Genomic DNA, 18,218 nt, shown 5'->3' on the forward strand with positions numbered 1-18,218 from the left:
CCCCACTCTGGAACTGCGGATGCTGCCTGACCAGCTGAGTTCCTCCAGCATTTGTGTCTATCTTTTGTATAAACCAGTATCTGCAGTTCCTTTTTATTACATTTCCCCAACTCAACTGACTGGGACATTTCAGCTCATCAATTCCACATGCGGAAAGGGCAGGAATTACGTAATAAATACTCAAACACGAGCTGGAATAATCCCAAGGGCAGCAGGGTAGTGCAGCTGATGGGGTTTCTGCCTCTCAACAGAGACCCCAGGTTAAATCCTGACCTCGGCTGCTGCCTGCATGGATCTTGCACATCCGTCCCCTCCCTGTGACCTAGTGCGTTCCCTCCAGGTGCTCCGATGTCCCCAGTGACACAAGGTCACCAAAGACATGCGGGTCGGTGCGTTCAAATGATGGGGTCGGCTGCAACACTCCCCCTCGTTAGCAGCAAAGATGGAAAAGCCTCAGGTTTGTGCAGATACATGATCTCTCTCCGAGGGTCAAACTATGAGTTTGTCAAAGTCTTCGCCTACGTTTAGGGCACTACCAGGCTGGGCAGAGAGAAGGTATTTCCACTGATTAGGTGGGCCAGTGTTTCGTCCCAGCCCCAAACCCAGGGTGTCAGGCACAAAGACACACAGAAGTTGGGAGAGGTTTGGAATGCTTCCTCACAACAAGTGACTCAGGTTGGGCCAACAGTTAATCCTAGTGCCGAGGTCATCTAAAGTGGTCATTTGGCCTCACTCGTGGGATGAACAAGCTTGGGGGCTGAAACAACTTCATCTATTCCCTTAGACACAAAGAGCTGGGGTAACTCAGCAGGTCAAACAGTATCTTTGGAGAAATGGAATAGGTGACGCTTTGGGTCGAGACTCTTCTTCAGACCGAGAGCCGGGGAAAGGGAAATGAGAGATATATAGACAGTGATATAGAGAGATATATGCAACAAATGAAGGATATATATGCAAAAAGTAAAGATGATCAAGGAAAGGTGGAGCCCACAATGGTCGATTGTTGGCTGTGGGCTGGGTGATAACGAGTTATGCAGAAAGTGAAACAACAGGATGACAGTGAAAGTAGTACAACGCCTAGGGTGGGGAGGGACGGAGCGAGAGGGGATGCAAGGGTTACTTGACGTTAGAGAAATCAATATTCATACCGCTGGGTTGTAAGCTGCTCAAGTTCTATTTCCATGCCCAGCCCCCAGTGGAGGGAGAGCGTGGGCAGAAAAGCAGAGGGAGGGAGGATTACTCAATCCCCCAAAAGCTCCCAACCAGTGACCTTACTTATGTCACTGGGGAAATCTCAAAAGAAAATGAAGTGGGCTAAAGACTTAATACATCTAGAAAGCCAATGGGCAGTCAAGAAACTGGTTGCATTCTCATAGGTTGTGGGAAGGCAGGGCATCACATTGATGGACACGTGTGACAAACGGCAGAAGGGTAGGGTGAGGCTTGTCAGTGGTCATGTGTAAAAAAACTAGAATTTGGTTGGGGCACAGCTAGATTTTAGCAACGTGATCATTATATTTTGCAGGATTTTGATGGAAAATAAACCAATCAGTGGTTTGAGTATAATCGATTTGAGTATAGGAGCAGGGAGGTTCTACTGCAGTTGTACAGGGCCTTGGTGAGACCACACCTGGAGTATTGCGTACAGTTTTGGTCTCCTAATCTGAGGAAAGACATTCTTGCCATAGAGGGAGTACAGAGAAGATTCACCAGACTGATTCATGGGATGGCAGGACTTTCATATGAAGAAAGACTGGATAGACTCGGCTTGTACTCGCTAGAATTTAGAAGATTGAGGGGGGATCTTATAGAAACATATAAAATTCTTAAGGGGTTGGACAGGCTAGATGCAGGAAGATTATTCCCGATGTTGGGGAAGTCCAGAACAAGGGGTCACAGTTTAAGGATAAGAGGGAAGTCTTTTGGATAGTTATATGGATGGGAAAGGAATGGAGGGTTATGGTCTGAGCGCAGGTATATGGGACTAGGGGAGATTATGTGTTCGGCACGGACTAGAGGGGTCGAGATGGCCTGTTTCCGTGCTGTAATTGTTATATGGTTATATTATATGGTTATTTTAGGACCGAGATGAGAAAATCATTTTTCACACAGAGAGTGGTGAATCTGTGGAATTCTCTGCCACACAAGGTAGTTGAGGCCAGTTAATTGGCTATATTTAAGAGGGAGTTAGATGTGGCCCTTGTGGCTAAAGGGATCAGGGGGTATGGAGAGAAGGCAGGTATGGGATACTGAGTTGGATGATCAGCCATGATCATATTGAATGGTGGTGTAGGCTCGAAGGGCCGAATGGCCTACTCCTGCACCTATTTTCTATGTTTCTATCAACTGGAAAAAACTCCTTTGGGTGGCACAGGCACCAACACACAGATTATATGGGCAGTAACACATCAGTGCTACTTTCAATTCACCCAGCAGCAATATGGCAGGTTAATGGGCAACAAAAACCCTCCGAAAATGTTCTGGCTCAAAAGCAGGATTAAAAACACACATCAAACACTAGCGCGATCCTGTTACTATACAACCAAATGAATGATCATTCATTATCCAAAGACCAGGGAGCTCCTTTCACACCCTCTCGCCTCCCTCTGGTTAAAGCTTACAATTGGAGCCAAATTCAACCACTCCAGTTAATCTGAGGATTCTTTTATCCTCTCTAAATCTCAATCTTCCCATAATATTCTGACTCTCTGACCAGATTAAATTGAAAAAAGATATATAATTTTGGTGCCACGTTAAAACAAACAATTATTTTGACACAGACGACCTGGACAGAATGGCAGGGAAATAGACTATTCATCCTTTGCCTGTGTTCACCCAAGATTCCTATTGACAATCCCCACATAGGCCTCTATTCCCTTCTGTGTTTAAACAACCTCTACCTGAAGGAATCGTGGAGTGTTTAATTTAGGTACACTAATAGAAACTCGATAACTTTCTGAAAGGGCTCTGGGGAGGGGGTGAAGGAGTGAGAGTTGCTGTATTGTATACAAAACCAGCACAGGCTTTATGAGTTGAATGGCTCCTTTCTGCACTGTAACCTTGCTGTGAATCTGTGAAATCCACCATTGCTACTTCCCACAACCACCTTCTTCCCATTCTCTGGATAAATGGATTTCTCTTGAACCTCCCACTGAATTTATCAATCTAATGTTGGGTGGCCACTGGCTTCGCCTCAATGCGGTGAAGAACGATGTCTTTCCCTCTGTCCCCCTTGACCCACTCATAAACACGGGGCCTTTTCTTTCAATGGGATGAGCACCCCACCGTATGTAATCTTCCATTGAAGCAGCTTTCACTCTTGGCATCATCCTTTTGAACCTTCTTTTTGAACAATGTCCCCACATGTCTCTACATTGTCTTCAAAGCTGTGCTCAATAGCAAACTGTTCAACCAAGATTTTGAACGTTTATGATAACTTCCCTATTTTGCACTTTTATCCCCACAGAATAAACCCCAGGGCCTGTCTGTTAATCTACATCATGGAAAATTGTCTCGAAAACGGCACCTAGCTTTTTAAAAATCACTTCAACTTAAATTCCCCAAGTTCTATAGTGTGATGGGATCAACATTCCTGTAGCAATCACTTTTACCCTGTTCTGTATTTGCACTCCCAGATAGCATTAACATTACTTCATATTCCACCCAAATATATTGAAAATGCAAAGAATACTTGCATATTCCTCAATTTGAAAAATAAAAGTGGAAAATGTGAATTAGTGTGAAAAGACAACGTTTCCACTGAGGTATATTGGACAAACGTTTGCTTAAAACTGCCAACTTCTAGGGTAATAAAGTGGATGCAGCTATTGGACTTGTTGAGTAGTACACAGACTGGTAATTAAGATCGCAATTTTGAATTAAAAATATTTTTGAGTTTATTGTGCTTTATTTTTCTCAATGTCAGTTGAGAATAGACAACTGCATAAATATCTTTCAGAGGCGAGTCGAGGGTGTAACTGGTGTCCTGGCTAAGGTGCAGAGGTTAAGTAATAAGCAAGCACAATATGCCACACCTACCTATAGAGGCAGAACAAGACTCCACAGTTGGCGAAAGAAATGCTGATTAATAAAGAGGAACAAAGCAGAGAAAAACCACAAAAAGAATGAAGCAATTGTTAGCAAGATGGCATTTTTTTAAAAACAAAATTCATCAAATGAAAGTTAAAGATCAGAGTTCGACAGTACTGCGACAATAAGCAATCCACGAGAAGCCACTGAAAATATTTGAAGAGGAATTACCTTGGTACCTCTGAACTCTGCCTTTCCCAAACGGCATGGGCAAGTTTAGGGGAATGAAGTGTTCATGGTTGCAAATAACCCGCAGGAATTCAAACTTCAGCTCAAAGAGTGTCTGCAATAAAACAGTGTAGTTAGAGAGCCAGGAAGAAGATGGTTCGATTTTGTAAACTATGTTTCATCTTTCAGACCATACTTTGACTGATGCAATGTTGATACAGCACAGTATAAACTGCACCGACACCACGCTGGCCTCACACTCATTTCACTCCTGCTACCGGGAGGAGGTTACAGGAGCCTGAAAACTGTAACGTCCAGGTTCAGGAACCAGCTTCTCCCCTACAGCAATTAGGCTATTAAAGACTACAACCTCCAAATAAGCTCTGGACTACATAGACTTGGGAGCATTGGTTTTGTCTTTTTGCACTATTTGGAGTTTGTAGTATTCAATAGCCTGTTAGCTGCTGGGAAGAAGCTGTTCCTGAATCTGGACATCACAATTTTCTGACTCTTAAGGGCCTGTCCCACCAGCAGGCGACTGCATGCATCTAGCGCGACCTAACGTGGTCGCTTGAGCCGTACGGCCTCGCGGGGCCGGTCCCACTTCGATCGCCGGAGGCTTATGGAGTTGTGCGGGGCTCCGAAAAACTGACACTGTCCAAAAATTCCGTGCGACAACAGCCTGTCGGCCCGCAGCCACATTGAGGTCGTACGCAGCGCCTCGACGGGCGTACTCAGCGCCTCGACGGGCGTACTCAGCGCCTCGACGGGCGTACTCAGCGTCTCGACGCCGTACGCGTGGCGTTGCGCGATGCTGTCACCGCCCGGCGTGCCGTTGCGTGATGACGTCACCGCCCGACGTCCAAATTCAGTCGGCTCGCCTCCTGCCCAGCTGATTGGTGAGTACGATATCGGGACCAGCCGCGCACAACTCCAGACGGCTCCGCGGTTGGAAGTGGGACCAGCCCCACGAGGCCTTACGCCTCAAGCCATCACGTTTGGTCACGCTAGACGCATGCAATCGCATGCTGGTGGGACAGGCCCTTTACAACTTAAAAGAGTTAATTTTTCAGCTTAATTACTTTTTAATCTTCAACCTGAACCTGCTGAGTGATTCCGGCGTTTGCTCTTTTTATTTTAGATTGCCAACATCTGCAATACTTTCCTTTGGCACCTCATTACAATTGTTTGGGGGAACAAAAGACATTTAGAAACGCCACCAAAACTTAAAGATCACTGTGGCCAGTGTCAAACAAATGATGTGGATAAAAGGGACAAAAGATATAGGCAGGAAATCTGAAATAAATACAGAAAACTTTCAAAATAATCTGTGGAGAGGAACAGGCGCCAAATTTCAGTGCGATGACCTTTCAATGACTGAAAAGTCAATGACCAAAAATGCTGGCTGTTTCTCTCGTCATGGATGCTGCTGGACCTGCTGACTGTTTTCAGTCTTTGTTACATGAAAATGAGCTACGGATAACAGCACAAGAAAACCAGATCTACCTTCGGATTTCCCGGACTGAACCATTTTATGTAATTGTTGATTTGCTTGAAAACAAATCCTCTGTCCATCAGTGAGAAGCACCTCTGAAAATAAATAGACAGACAAAATTAATTCCTCAATGGAAAATCATTGCTTGGCATTTTGAGCAGCAGCTGAGTTGTAACAGGCTTCTGCGATGTTGTTCTTATTAATGCTAGATGCAAACGCGAACAGGTAGGAGAGGGAGAAACTAAAATGGTTCCTACCTTAATAAAGACAGCGAGGCTGTGGTTCGCATTACGAGCTTCTTCTGGTTTGTCTTTGTACTTCTGCGTGATGTGTGGCATTAACAGGTTAACCAGCGTCTCCACCGTGTGTTGATACGAGGCAGGGAATCGCTGGTTCCGGAATAACTAGGTAAACCAGACAACACGTGACATTTCAGAATATAAATTCAGTAACTCCGGCTTCTGTAGCAAAATCTCTCAATTGTCCGTAAACGTCTTGCACCTCCCAATCACCATGACCTCCTCCAACCGTACAACATTTTATTTCCTGCATCCCTCAATTCTGGAATCCCATCCCCGAATTGAAGTGCTCCACCACAGGTGGCCATGCCTTCAGCTCCTTGGGTGCCAAGTTTTAAAGTCGAAGAGCCATACAGCGTGGAAGCAAGCCCTTCGGCCCAACTTGCCGACACCGGCCAACATGCCCTATCTACTCTAGTCCCACCTGCCTGCGTTTGGCCTATATCCCTCTAAACCTAGCCTTCATAACAAGAGGATTTCAGTATAGGAGTAAAGAGGTTCTTCTGCAGTTGTTTAGGGCTCTGGTGAGACCACATCTAGAGTATTGTCAAGTCAAGTCACATTTATTTATATAGCACATTTAAAAAACAACTCTCGTTGGCCTAAGTGCTTTACATTTGTTATAAGAATAGTGTAAACAAACAAACTACATACATATATACATATAACCCTCGCTCAGTGGACGTCAGGAAAAGCTTGGGAGTATAGATAAGATTTTAGTCTTGACTTAAAGGAGTCGATGGAGGGAGCAGTTCTGATGGGAAGGGGGATGCTGTACAGTTTTGGTCTCCTAATTTGAGGAAGGAAATCCTTGTGATTGAGGCAGTGCAGCGTGGGTTCACGAGATTGATCCCTGGGATGGCGGGACTGTCATATGAGGAAAGATTGAAAAGACTAAGCTTGTATTCACTGGAGTTTAGAAGGATGAGGGGGAGTTCTTATGGAAACATATAAAATTATAAAAGGACTGGACAAGCTAGATGCAGGAAAAATGTTCCCAATGTTGGGCAAGTCCAGAACCAGGGGGGACAGTCTTAGAATAAAGGGGAGGTCATTTAAGACTGAGGTGAGAACTTATTGAGAGTTGTGAATTTATGGAATTCCCTGCCACAGAGGGCAGTGGAGGCCAAGTCAATGGATGGATTTGAGAAAGAGTTAGATAGAGCTCTAGGGGCTAGTGGAGTCAAGGGATATGGGGAGAAGGCAGGCACGGGTTATTGATAGGGGACGATCAGCCATGATCACAATGAATGGCGGTGCTGGTTCGAAGGGCCGAATGGCCTCCTCCTGCACCTATTTTCTATGTTTCAATCCTGTCTAAATGTTTCTTAAATGGTGTGATAGTACCTGCCTCAACTACCTCCCCCACCACTCTTTGTGTAAAAAAGCTACCCCTCGGGTTCCTATTAAATGTCAACCCCCCCGCCCCCAACTCCTTAAACTTATGTCCTATGGGTCTCTGGAATTCCCTTCATAAACTCCTCCGCCTCGCTCTGTTTCAAGATATTCCTCAAGCTCTGGGAGGCAGGGCCCTCTCTCCAAACAGAGATCAGACTCATTTGCTGACAGTCATGAGAAGCCCTTAGGGATGCTATACAGGGTTGCAAAGTTGTAGTTTGGTAACGGTAATTAACTTTTGTTTAATACATTTATTTTTCAGGATATGGGGAATCCACAGAGATGGTTATTTATTACCTATCCCCCATTTCCCTCAAATTATGGACATTTAAGAATCAACCACAATGGTGGATCTACAATCAGACAGATCAGACCAGGTATGCATAACATGAAGCTAGACACAAAATGTTGGACTAACTCAGCGGGACAGGCAGCTACTCTGGAGAGAAGGAATGGATGATGTTTTGTGTCAAGACCCTTCTTCAGACTGACATGTTTAACATGAATAGCATGTTTCCCTCTCTGAAGCACACAGTGAATCAGATTGGAGTTTTATGAAAAGCCAGTGGTTTTGTGGACTGTTTTTAAAAAAAAATTACAATTACCTGAATTTAAATTCCACAGTTGTTGTTGTGAGATTTATATTTGAGTCTCGGGATTATACAACCAGACCTCTGGATCACAGTGACTTAGCCACCAATGTAAACACATTATCTATCAAATCAGCATTCCCATGTGGAATTTTAACATTTGAATGAGGAAGTTAACTATTCTCAATAGTCTAAGAGTGACTGCAACTTGGACAGGGAAAGGAAATTTCGCTCTGGCTGCGAGTTCAACAGTTCACACCCAGCAGTGCTGCCTCTATTTATGCCTCTGAAAATGTCGGATGAATTTTTTTGCACGGTTCATGTATTGTAAATGTTTATTACCTGAATAAAGTCTATTTTGAAATTTAAAAAAAAAAGGTTCTCCCAGGACGACGCCAGTGGGCCACATGAGTGGCAAGGGTGGGGGATAAATTTGATAAATTTGAGCAATGTATGCTGTTTTGAATATTTTGTACAGCCTCCAAAAATGTCGGATGAATTTTTTGCACGGTTCATGTATTGCAAATGTATTACCTGAATAAAGTGTATTTTGAAATTTAAAAAAAAAATGTACACAAACAAAGATTCCAGCTGCATAAAACCACATCCACCTCGGCCAGTACACCCCTATACGGTATTGAGAGAGAGAGCAGTGTACTGACAGGGGTTAGGCATTATATCAAGACCACTCTCTACACCAAGGGTTCCCAACTGGGGTGAAATTTCGACTACCCAGGGGGTAAATTTGTTGATTCTGGATCTGTACATATTTTTTCTCATTGACTGACTGTGTTTGGTTTTGGTATCTGTTCATCATGAGTTGTCCATAAATAAGTGAAATAACATTGTTATGTGTGCTATTGATGTTGCCCGGGGTGAACGGGATGAAAAAGGTTGGGAAGTGCTGCCCTACGCCAAGCCGCTTGGCCTTGAAGATAATGGCCATACTAGCCTGAAAACCACCAATCACCCCTCAGCCTCCTTCACTCCAACGAAAACAAGCCCAGCCTATCCTTTCTTTCCCCAGGTCTAAAATTCCAGGCAAGATCCCGCTGAATCTGCTCTGCAAATTCAAAGCTGAAACAACAGTCACTCACAATGAACCCTGACAAACAGCACTGTGATCAGATGAGAGGGACAAGGTTTAAAGGAGATGTGCAGGCGAATTTACTTTGCACAGAGAGTGCTGGGTGCCTGGAACATGCTGCTGGGGCTGGTGGTGGAAGCAGATACGATAGTGGCTTTTAAGAGGCTTTTGGATAAGCACATAGAATGGGGTGCAGGCATATGACATTAGTTTAATTTGGCATCATGTTCTGCACGGGCGTAGTGGGCCAAAGGGCCTATTTGTGTGCTGTACATGATCAGAGGAACTGTTCCATAGCGCTGGCTCGGAAATAAACATTGCCTGGGAAGCCGACGAGAAAGCCCTGTTAGACATTGGAGATACAGCGTGGAAAAGGGTCCTTCTGCACTGACCATCAATCACTAGCACTATCCGACACATGTGGGTCAATTTACAATTTTACCGAAGCCCAATAACCTACAAACCCGTACGTCTTTGGAGTGTGGGAGGAAACCGCAGCACTCAGAGAAAACCCACGCGGTCACAGGGAGAACGTACAAATTCCATACAGAGGAGTAGTCAGGATCGAACCCTGGTCTCTGGCGCTGTAAGGCAGCGACTCTACCGCTGCGCTACTTTGCCGCCCCATCCAATTGCGCAGTTCTAATGGGACTGGTTTTGCAATATGTTTTGCTTGCAAATCCGGAGGCTTCAGTGGTCACATTTAATACTTCCTCTTCTGTGGTTTGAAGGCACTTCATTCATTCCCACAAACCGTGCTCAGCCACAACAAATGTGGCAGCGACACAGAGTTCAACAATAATTCACTCGTTTGGTTTGTAAGTCCTGACAGCTGTTGCAAGGCGAAAACACGGAAACAGATGTACTGACCGCCCCTGGGACATTTGTCACCTCAACAAATGTCCAGTGCAAGCACGAGATTAGAGGCAACTGTTGAAAAAAACCAGTGCCTCACCATGTATTCAGGCAAACGGCTGTGTGTAATAATTCACCAAGCTGCTCAATGAGATTTAGCAAAAGGGACGGCACATGTGCAGAGTACATCACGGAAAGAAGCCATTCAGCCTGTCTATTTCCTGCTGGTATTTCTGCCCCCTCCCATCCCCATCTCTCGTCACTACCTTCTCCCAGTCCGCCCCATTCCCCTTCTGTTCCTGCTGTCTTTATCCAGTTTCCTGAATGCAATTTCTGCTCTTCTTCTCCACATCTCCCAGTGGGGGGGGGGGGGGGGGGGAAGGGAAAACACATCTGAGAGCATTCGTACCATTGGAACATGGACTACCCCAGCAGGTTGCGAGGTGCTGTTCCTCTGATTTGCACTGGGCCTCAACCTGGTGAAGAAGGCCGTGGAAGGACAGTCGGTTTGGGAAATGGGAAAGGGAATTTGTACTGGACTTTATCTTGCACTGAATGTTATTCCCTTTATCGTGTATCTACACAGTGGACGGCTCGATTGTAATCATGTATAGTCTTTCAGCTGACTTGGTAGCACGCAACAAAAGCTTTTCACTGTACCTCGGTACATGTGACAATAACCTAAACTAACATTGAAAGGCCATGCAACCGGGTGCATGAGACTGTGGTTAGAGTACAGGTATTGTGCACATCAGTCGCCTAGTCATGTTCATCAGTTCATAAGTGATAGGGGCTGATTTAGGCCATTTGGCCCATCAAGTCTACTCCGCCATTCAATCATGGCTGATCTATGTGTAGGAAAGAACTGCAGATTCTGGTTTAAATCGGAGGTAGACACAAAATGCTGGAGTAACTCAGCGGGACAGGCAGCATCTCTGGAGAGAAGATATGGGTGACGTTTCGGGTCGAGACCCTTCTTCAGACTGATGTCAGGGGAGTGGGCGGGAAAGAGATAGAATGTAGTCGGAGACAGAAAGACTGGTGGGAGAACTGGGAAGGGGGGAGGGGATGGAGAGAGGGAAAGCAAGGGCTATTTGAAGTTAGAGAAGTCAATATTCATACCGTTGGTGTGTAAGCTACCAAAGTGAAATATGAAGTGCTGTTCCTCCAATTTGCACTGGGCCTCACTCTGACAATGGAGGTCCAGGACCGAAAGGTCAGATTGGGAATGGGAAGTGGAGTTAAAGTGTTGAGCAACCAGGAGATCACGTAGGTTAAGGCGGACTGAACGGAGGTGTTCAGCGAAACGATCGCCGAGCCTGCGCTTGGTCTCACCAATGTACAGAAGCTGACACCTGGAACAGCGGATACAGTAGATGAGATGGGAGGAGGTGCAAGCGAACCTCTGCCTCACCTGGAAAGACTGTCGGGGTCCTTGGATGATCGAGGGGGGAGGTAAAGGGACAGGTGTTGCATCTCCTGCGGTTGTCGGGGAAAGTACCTGGGGAGAGGGTGGTTTGGGTGGGAAGGGACGAGTTGACCAGGGAGTTGCGGACGGAACGGTCTCTGCGGAAAGCAGAAAGGGGTGGAGATGGGAAGATGTGGCCAGTAGTGGGATCCCGTTGGAGGTAGCGAAAATATTGGTGGATTATATGCTGTATGTGTCGGCTGATGGGGTGGAAGGTGAGGACAAGAGGGACTCTGTCCTTGGGGGGAGGGGGTGCAAGAGCGGAACTGAGGGATATCGAGGAGACCTTAGTGAGAACCCCATCTATAATGGAACAGGGGAACCCCCGTTTCCTAAAGAATTAGGACATCTCCGATGACCTGGCATGGGAAATGGGAGGAGTGGAAGGAGAAGTGGGAGGAGTGGAAGGAGAAGTTATAGAGGGTAAGGACCAGCTCTGCTAGGTGGAGGAGAGTATTAGTAGACGGAAATCAGCTGGTTCTGCAGTCGAGGAAGAAACAAAGGGCTTTAAGGCTTTCCTGATGGGGGATGGAGGTGTATAGTAATTGGACATCCATAGTAAAGATGAGGGAGTGAGGGCCTGGAAAACAGAAGTCATTGAAGAGATGAAGAGCATGTGAGGTGTCTTGGCCATCGGTAGGGAGGGATTGGACTGGGGGGGGAGGTATGTGGAAATTAATTCGGTGGGACATGAACAAGCAGAAACAATGGGTCTGCCAGGACAGTTCTGTTTGTGGATTTTGGGGGAAAGATCAAATCGGGCCGTGCGGGGTTGGGGAACGATAAGGTTGGAGGCTCTACAGGGCAAAGAGCCAGAAGTAATGAGATCAGAAATGGTGTGTGACATTAAGGTCTGGTGCTCGTCTGTGGGGTCATGGTCCAAGGATAAGTAGGAGGAGGTGTCTGAGAGTTGTCGCTAATAATAATAATAATAATAAATTTTATTTATGGGCGCCTTTCAAGAGTCTCAAGGACACCTTACAAAAATTGAGCATGTAGAGGAAAAACATGTAAGGGGAATGAAATAAATAGTAGAGGCATGACTAGTACACAAAGTAAAGACAGAATTCAATACAAAACACAGTATGAGGCAATTAATGCACAGATGAAAAGGGACGGGGACGTGGGGCTAAGGATAGGCAGAGGTGAAGAGATGGGTCTTGAGGCGGGACTGGAAGATGGTGAGGGACACGGAATTGCGGATCAGTTGGGGGAGGGAGTTCCAGAGCCTGGGAGCTGCCCTGGAGAAGGCTCTGTCCCCAAAACTGCAGAGGTTGGACTTGTGGATGGAGAGGAGACCGGCTGATGTGGATCCGAGGGACCGTGAGGGTTGGTAGGGGGAGAGGAGGTCAGTGAGATATGGGGGGGCCAGATGGTGGAGGGCTTTGTAGGTGAGGACCAGGATTTTGTAGGTGATCCGGTGGGAGATGGGAAGCCAGTGAAGTTTTTTGAGGACTGGAGTGATGTGATGCCAGGATTTGGTGTGGGTGATGAGTCGGGCGGCTGCGTTCTGGACCAGTTGGAGTCGGTTGATGTAGGTGGAGCTGATGCCAAGGAGAAGTGAGTTGCAATAGTCCAGTCGGGAGGAGATGAAGGCATGGATGAGTCTTTCAGCAGCAGGCGGTGTGAGAGAGGGTCTGAGTTTGGCGATGTTGCGGAGATGAAAGAAGGAGGTTTTAATGACATGGCGGATGTGAGGCTCAAGGGAGAGGGTGGAATCAAAGATCACGCCAAGGTTGCGGGCCTGGGGAGATGGGGAGACAGTGGTGCCGTCGATGGTGAGAGTGGGGTTATTGATTTTGCTGAGTGTGGCTTTGGAGCCTATGAGGAGGAATTCTGTCTTATCGCTGTTGAGTTTGAGGAAATTATGTTGCATCCAGGTTTTTATAGCTGACAAACAGGAGTTGATATGGGAGAGGGGGGGGGGGGGGGGGTTGTGGGGGGATTTGGTGCCAAGGTAAATCTGGGTGTCATCAGCGTAACAGTGGAAGTCCAGATTGAAGTGGCGGAGTATCAGACCAAGGGGGAGGATGTAGATGATGAAGAGGAGGGGGCCGAGTGCAGAGCCTTGGGGAACGCCTTGAGTGACTGCGGCTGTAGCAGAGGTGTGGTTGTGGAGAGAGATGAAGTGGGATCTGTTGGAAAGGTAGGAACGGAGCCAGCTGAGTGCAGAGCCTTCAATGCCGATGTCGCTAGGCCTCAGCCCGGTAGTGGTCAGTGCGCCAGACTACCACGGCACCTCCCTTGTGAGCGGGTTTAATTATTAAGTCGGGGTTGCTGCAGAGTGAGTGGAGGATTGTACATTCGGGGGGGGGGGGGGGGGGGGGGGGGGGGGGGGGAGTGGTTAGAGTAAGTAAGGGGAGTGGAAAAGTTGAGGCGGTTGATGTCCCGCCGGCAGTTGGAAATGAAATGGTCTAAAGAAGGTAGATGGCCATGAGGGGGAGTCCAAGAGGACAGGGTCTGGTGAAGAAGGGGTCATCACTGGGTGGTGAGGACTCCTTCCCATAGAAAAAGGCACGGAGGCGGAGGCGACGAAAGAAGAGCTCTACATCGTGGGGGACCCGGAACTCGTTGAGGTGGGGGCGGAGGGGGACAAAGATGAGGCCTCTGCTGAAGACAGAATGTTCCGTATCAGAAAGGGGGATGGTGAACACACGGCAAGGGTGCGGGTTGGGGTCGGAGGGGGGCAGGTGAGTAGATGGAGGGTGAGGCGATGTCTGGTGGGGAGGGGAATGGTGGGTGTTCAGAGAGGAGGGGGGGCATGAGGACTATTGTATGGGTGGGAGTCACTGGGGCGACATGGTTTAAAGGGGAAGGGGAAAACCGGTAGAATCTCCACTGTGGTTCCCTGTAGGAGTAACTTGGCCTCCACAGCCTTCTGTGGCAACGAATTCCACAGATTCACCACCCTCTCTGACTGAAGAAATTCCTCCTTATCTCCTTCCACATCAGAGGCCACATCAGCAACGATGAATGTGAATCTTTGCCATGCCTGGAAAGGCTGTTTCCATCTCTTGAGGGTGATGATGTAAAGGGTGTAAGTGCTACACCTCCTGCATTTGCCGGGGTCAAGGGTGGATGGGTGGGGGTGGGATGAGTAAACCAGGAAGTCATGAATGGAGTGGTCCCTGTGCAAAATGGAAAGGGGTGGGGAAAATAAGATGCAATTGCAGGCGAGACATTGTCGCAGCACGTGGAAGTGACAAGGAGTCGGAGGTCATGGGGAGAAGGCAGGAGAATGTGGTTGAGAGGGAAAGATAGATCAGCCAAAACTGAATGGTGGAGTGGACCTGATGGGCCGAATGGCCTAATTCTGCTTCGACAACATGAACATATAACAAAGGATGATGTGTTGGGATGCAGAGGTTAATGGGGGTGAAAGATCAATTAAAAATCTCTTTCCACCCAAATCTATCCACGGACTATAGAATTCCCGCAACACAGTGATGACTCCTCACTCCCTTGTAATAGTCTGTTCGAACTCCTACCTTCTGGCAGACGTTACAAGGCCTTCTACGCCCGCACCTCCAGACTCAGGAATAGCTTCATCCCCAGAGCTACCGCTGCTCTGAACCGGCCCTGCTGAGTCCCCCCCCCTCCCGTATTCACGCACATTGACCCGGCACAGACATATTTGCACTTTAGACTGTTTTACTGTTCTTTTTTTCATAAATCATGTTTCTCGGGGTATCTAAATGTTATTAGTTGTTTAAGTTATGACTATCGGATGGAATCTGCATACCAAATCTCATTGCACCTATGTGCAATGACAATAAAATATATTATTATTATTATTATGACTGACAAGTGACTGCTTACCTTCAGTTTGCTGGTTTCTATAAGATGCTGTGCCATTGATTTTATTAACGCCTCCAGGAAGAACCAAGAATACTGGAAGCAAATAAAGTTTTCAATTTTAGAGTCAAGAATGTAAATTTCAAACTGGTATTAAAAAGATGAGGAAGATGAATCAATGTTCTCAAAGGGCATTAAATGATCAGCGGGCTGAATTCACTATAGCATGCATAACATTCACCATACATCGAGGACATATCAATTAAAGTGCTGGAGGAACAGTGGGTCAGGCAGCAACTGGAGGGGGAATGGACTGTCAAGGTTTGGGTTCGAGACTCTTCTCCAAACTGTTCACTTCCTCCCGAACAGTTCCTGGCCCCGCAGAGTTCCGCCAGTACTTTTTGTTTTGGTCAAAAAATCTACCATCAGGCAAGAAGTGTGAAAATGCGCACGTCCAGATTCAGGGACAGTTTCTTCCCAGCTGTTATCAGGGAACTGAATCATCCTACAACTAGAGAGCAGTCCTGACCTGCTATCTACCTCATTGGAGACCCTCGGACTACCTCTGATCGGGCTTTACTAGACTTTATCTTGCATTAAACGTTACTAACATTATTCCCTTCATCGTGTATTTGCACACTACGGATGCCTCAATCCCAATCAGGTTTGTAGGTTTGTAGGGATATGGACCAAGCGCAGGCAAGTGGGACTAGTGCAGCTGGGATATTGTTGGCCGATGTGGGAAAGTTGGGCTGAAGGGCCTGTTTCCACACTGATCACTCTATGAATCATATATTGTCCTGCCACGGACTGGTTAGCACGCAACAAAGACTTTTCACTGTACCTCGGTACACGTGACAATAAACTAAACTCAACTCTTTTGTCTCCATATTAGGAATTCTGGTACAGAAATGCATCCTCAGCTGCTGGGGTGGTGTGGCATGAAACAGTGGGTGCAAAAGTTAAATGATTAAATTTATTGGTCTAGTAACCAGACACTCGGGCATCCAGAGCTGTGTTGGTGGGATCTCAATGCTGCTCTCTGGATCACTATTCAAGGCCACTAGATAATGTATTCAATGCATTGCACCCTGTCCCATCACTCGACCCCATATCATCAAGTTACAAGAGGGCTTAAGTTAAATCTACCTTGAGCAGTTTGTTGCAGGTGAGAAAGTCAGCCGTTGTCTTCAGCAGAACCGTCATGGATTTGGTCAACTCTTCGTGAACAGTCTTGCACTTTGAGGAATTCCAAGGTTCGGTTTTGAAAACAAACTGAAGACAGCGAACAATTGGAATGAAGGAAAGAATTAGTCACTGCATGTTCACCATCACCTCACCCAACTCACAGACAGTAAGTAATTCTCTGAGTCAGCTTTAAGACAGCTGTGTTGATACCAACATAACATGGGTAATGTAAGTTCCAGCAGTAAATGGGACTTGAAGGTTCTAACAGAACCTTAGTCTGTTGATGGCAGCTCAGAAAGACCCCGGGCTCTCCGCTATTTCTGCCAAACATATTCAATGCAATCTATATTTGTTTCAGAAAAAATAAATATTTATTGAGTGTCTCTCACAAAGTAAAAGGTCCCAAGGCATTTCGCAGGAGAGAGATCAAATGAGGTTTGACAGTCAGGTTTTAGGATGAGTCAAGTTGAAATATCATGTGAAATAGAGATTGAGAGCTGGAAGGGCTTAGGGAGGGAATTCCAGAGCTCAGGGCCCAGGCAGTCGAATGCACAGACACACACCAATGATGGGGCAATTACATTTACGAAAGAGCAAGGGAGAATTGAAGGAGCAGAATCCCATTATAGGACAGAGAGGGAGAGAGTGGGGAGGGGGGGGGGGCAGACAGAGGGGGGGAAACAGAGGGGGTTAGACAGAGGTGGGAGAGAGAGGGGGAGACAGAGAGGGGGAGAGAATTGATGCAGAGAGTCAGCATTGGTCAGTGGACAGGGGATTAATGGGACAGTGCAAGTTAGGACAGTGGTAGTGAGGTTTAGTTGCCATCTTTAGCCAAGGCTGATCCGCAGGGCATTAGTATGGTATGAAGAGGAAAAGCCCAGACACTGTTAAAACAGCTCACTGTCAAACAATCCCTTATCTCCATGGAGTCCTACAACACAGCAACAGGCCGTGCAGCCCAAGTCCCCACCTACCATCAAATATCCATTTGCAATTAAACCAACATTGTCATCAACTCCCCTCAGAGACTGCCAATCCCCCACACACTAGGGACAATTTTGTGCAGCCAATTTAACCTACAAACCAGCATGACTTTGGGATGTGGGGGTAAATCACAGTATGCAGAGGGAAACCCATGCGGTCACAGGGAGAACGTGCAAACTCCACACCGACAGCACCAGAGGTCAGGATTGAACCTGGAACCCTGGCGCCGTGAGGCAGCAGTTCTACCATCTGCGCCACTATGCTGACCTCATTTTGCCATCACTGCCATCTCGAGTCTGTAAATATTGAAACCTTTCCCCAATAACATTCACCAACCGCAGTTTTAACATTCTGTTTGGGAAGAGTGTTCCAAATTGCCACTGCCCTGAGTGTAAGGAAGAGTTGGCTGACATCAACCTGGAATTGCTGGGCTTGTCGCTAAAGATTATGATATATATTGCCATCAGCTTATTAACCTTCCAGTAACGGAAGCTTTAAATCATCCAAACTGAACAAAGGGGAACATGTTGAACAGAGGGTACTGGAGAGATGCACTAGAATGAGTCCAGGAATGAGGAATTTTCACTGCAGCGTTAGACTGGAGGAGCTGAGATTATTCTTTGTGGAACAAGAAAGGGTTTAGTTTAGTTTAGAGAGACAGCATGGAAACAGGCCCTTTCGGCCCACGCCGACCATCGATCATCCATACACCAATTCTATGCAATTCGCATACTGAACACTCGGGGCCAATTTACACAATACAATTCACTTACAGCCCTACACGCCAATGAAATGTGGGAGG

At 46.7% G+C, this 18,218-nt stretch overlaps 1 protein-coding gene across 13 annotated transcripts in view; it reads right to left on the reverse strand.

Moving 5' to 3' along the window:
- dock9 (dedicator of cytokinesis 9) overlaps positions 1 to 18,218 on the reverse strand; it is a 317,738-nt gene that overhangs the window by 83,529 nt on the left and 215,991 nt on the right. For 9 of the 13 annotated variants that reach the window (XM_033023076.1, XM_033023077.1, XM_033023074.1 and 6 more), the window contains exons 26-30: positions 16,394 to 16,519; positions 15,269 to 15,340; positions 6,010 to 6,156; positions 5,764 to 5,847; positions 4,261 to 4,372 (exon numbers count right to left, since the gene is read on the reverse strand). In XM_033023076.1, coding sequence (XP_032878967.1) covers positions 4,261 to 4,372; positions 5,764 to 5,847; positions 6,010 to 6,156; positions 15,269 to 15,340; positions 16,394 to 16,519 — 541 coding nt within the window. Of the gene's footprint in view, positions 1 to 4,038; positions 4,081 to 4,260; positions 4,373 to 5,763; positions 5,848 to 6,009; positions 6,157 to 15,268; positions 15,341 to 16,393; positions 16,520 to 18,218 lie in introns of all 13 variants that reach the window. The other 4 variants (XM_033023073.1, XM_033023066.1, XM_033023070.1 and 1 more) reach the window with 1 other exon arrangement.

This window comes from Amblyraja radiata, chromosome 6, assembly GCF_010909765.2.
Source record: "Amblyraja radiata isolate CabotCenter1 chromosome 6, sAmbRad1.1.pri, whole genome shotgun sequence".
In the NCBI taxonomy this organism is placed as follows: Eukaryota; Metazoa; Chordata; class Chondrichthyes; order Rajiformes; family Rajidae; genus Amblyraja; species Amblyraja radiata.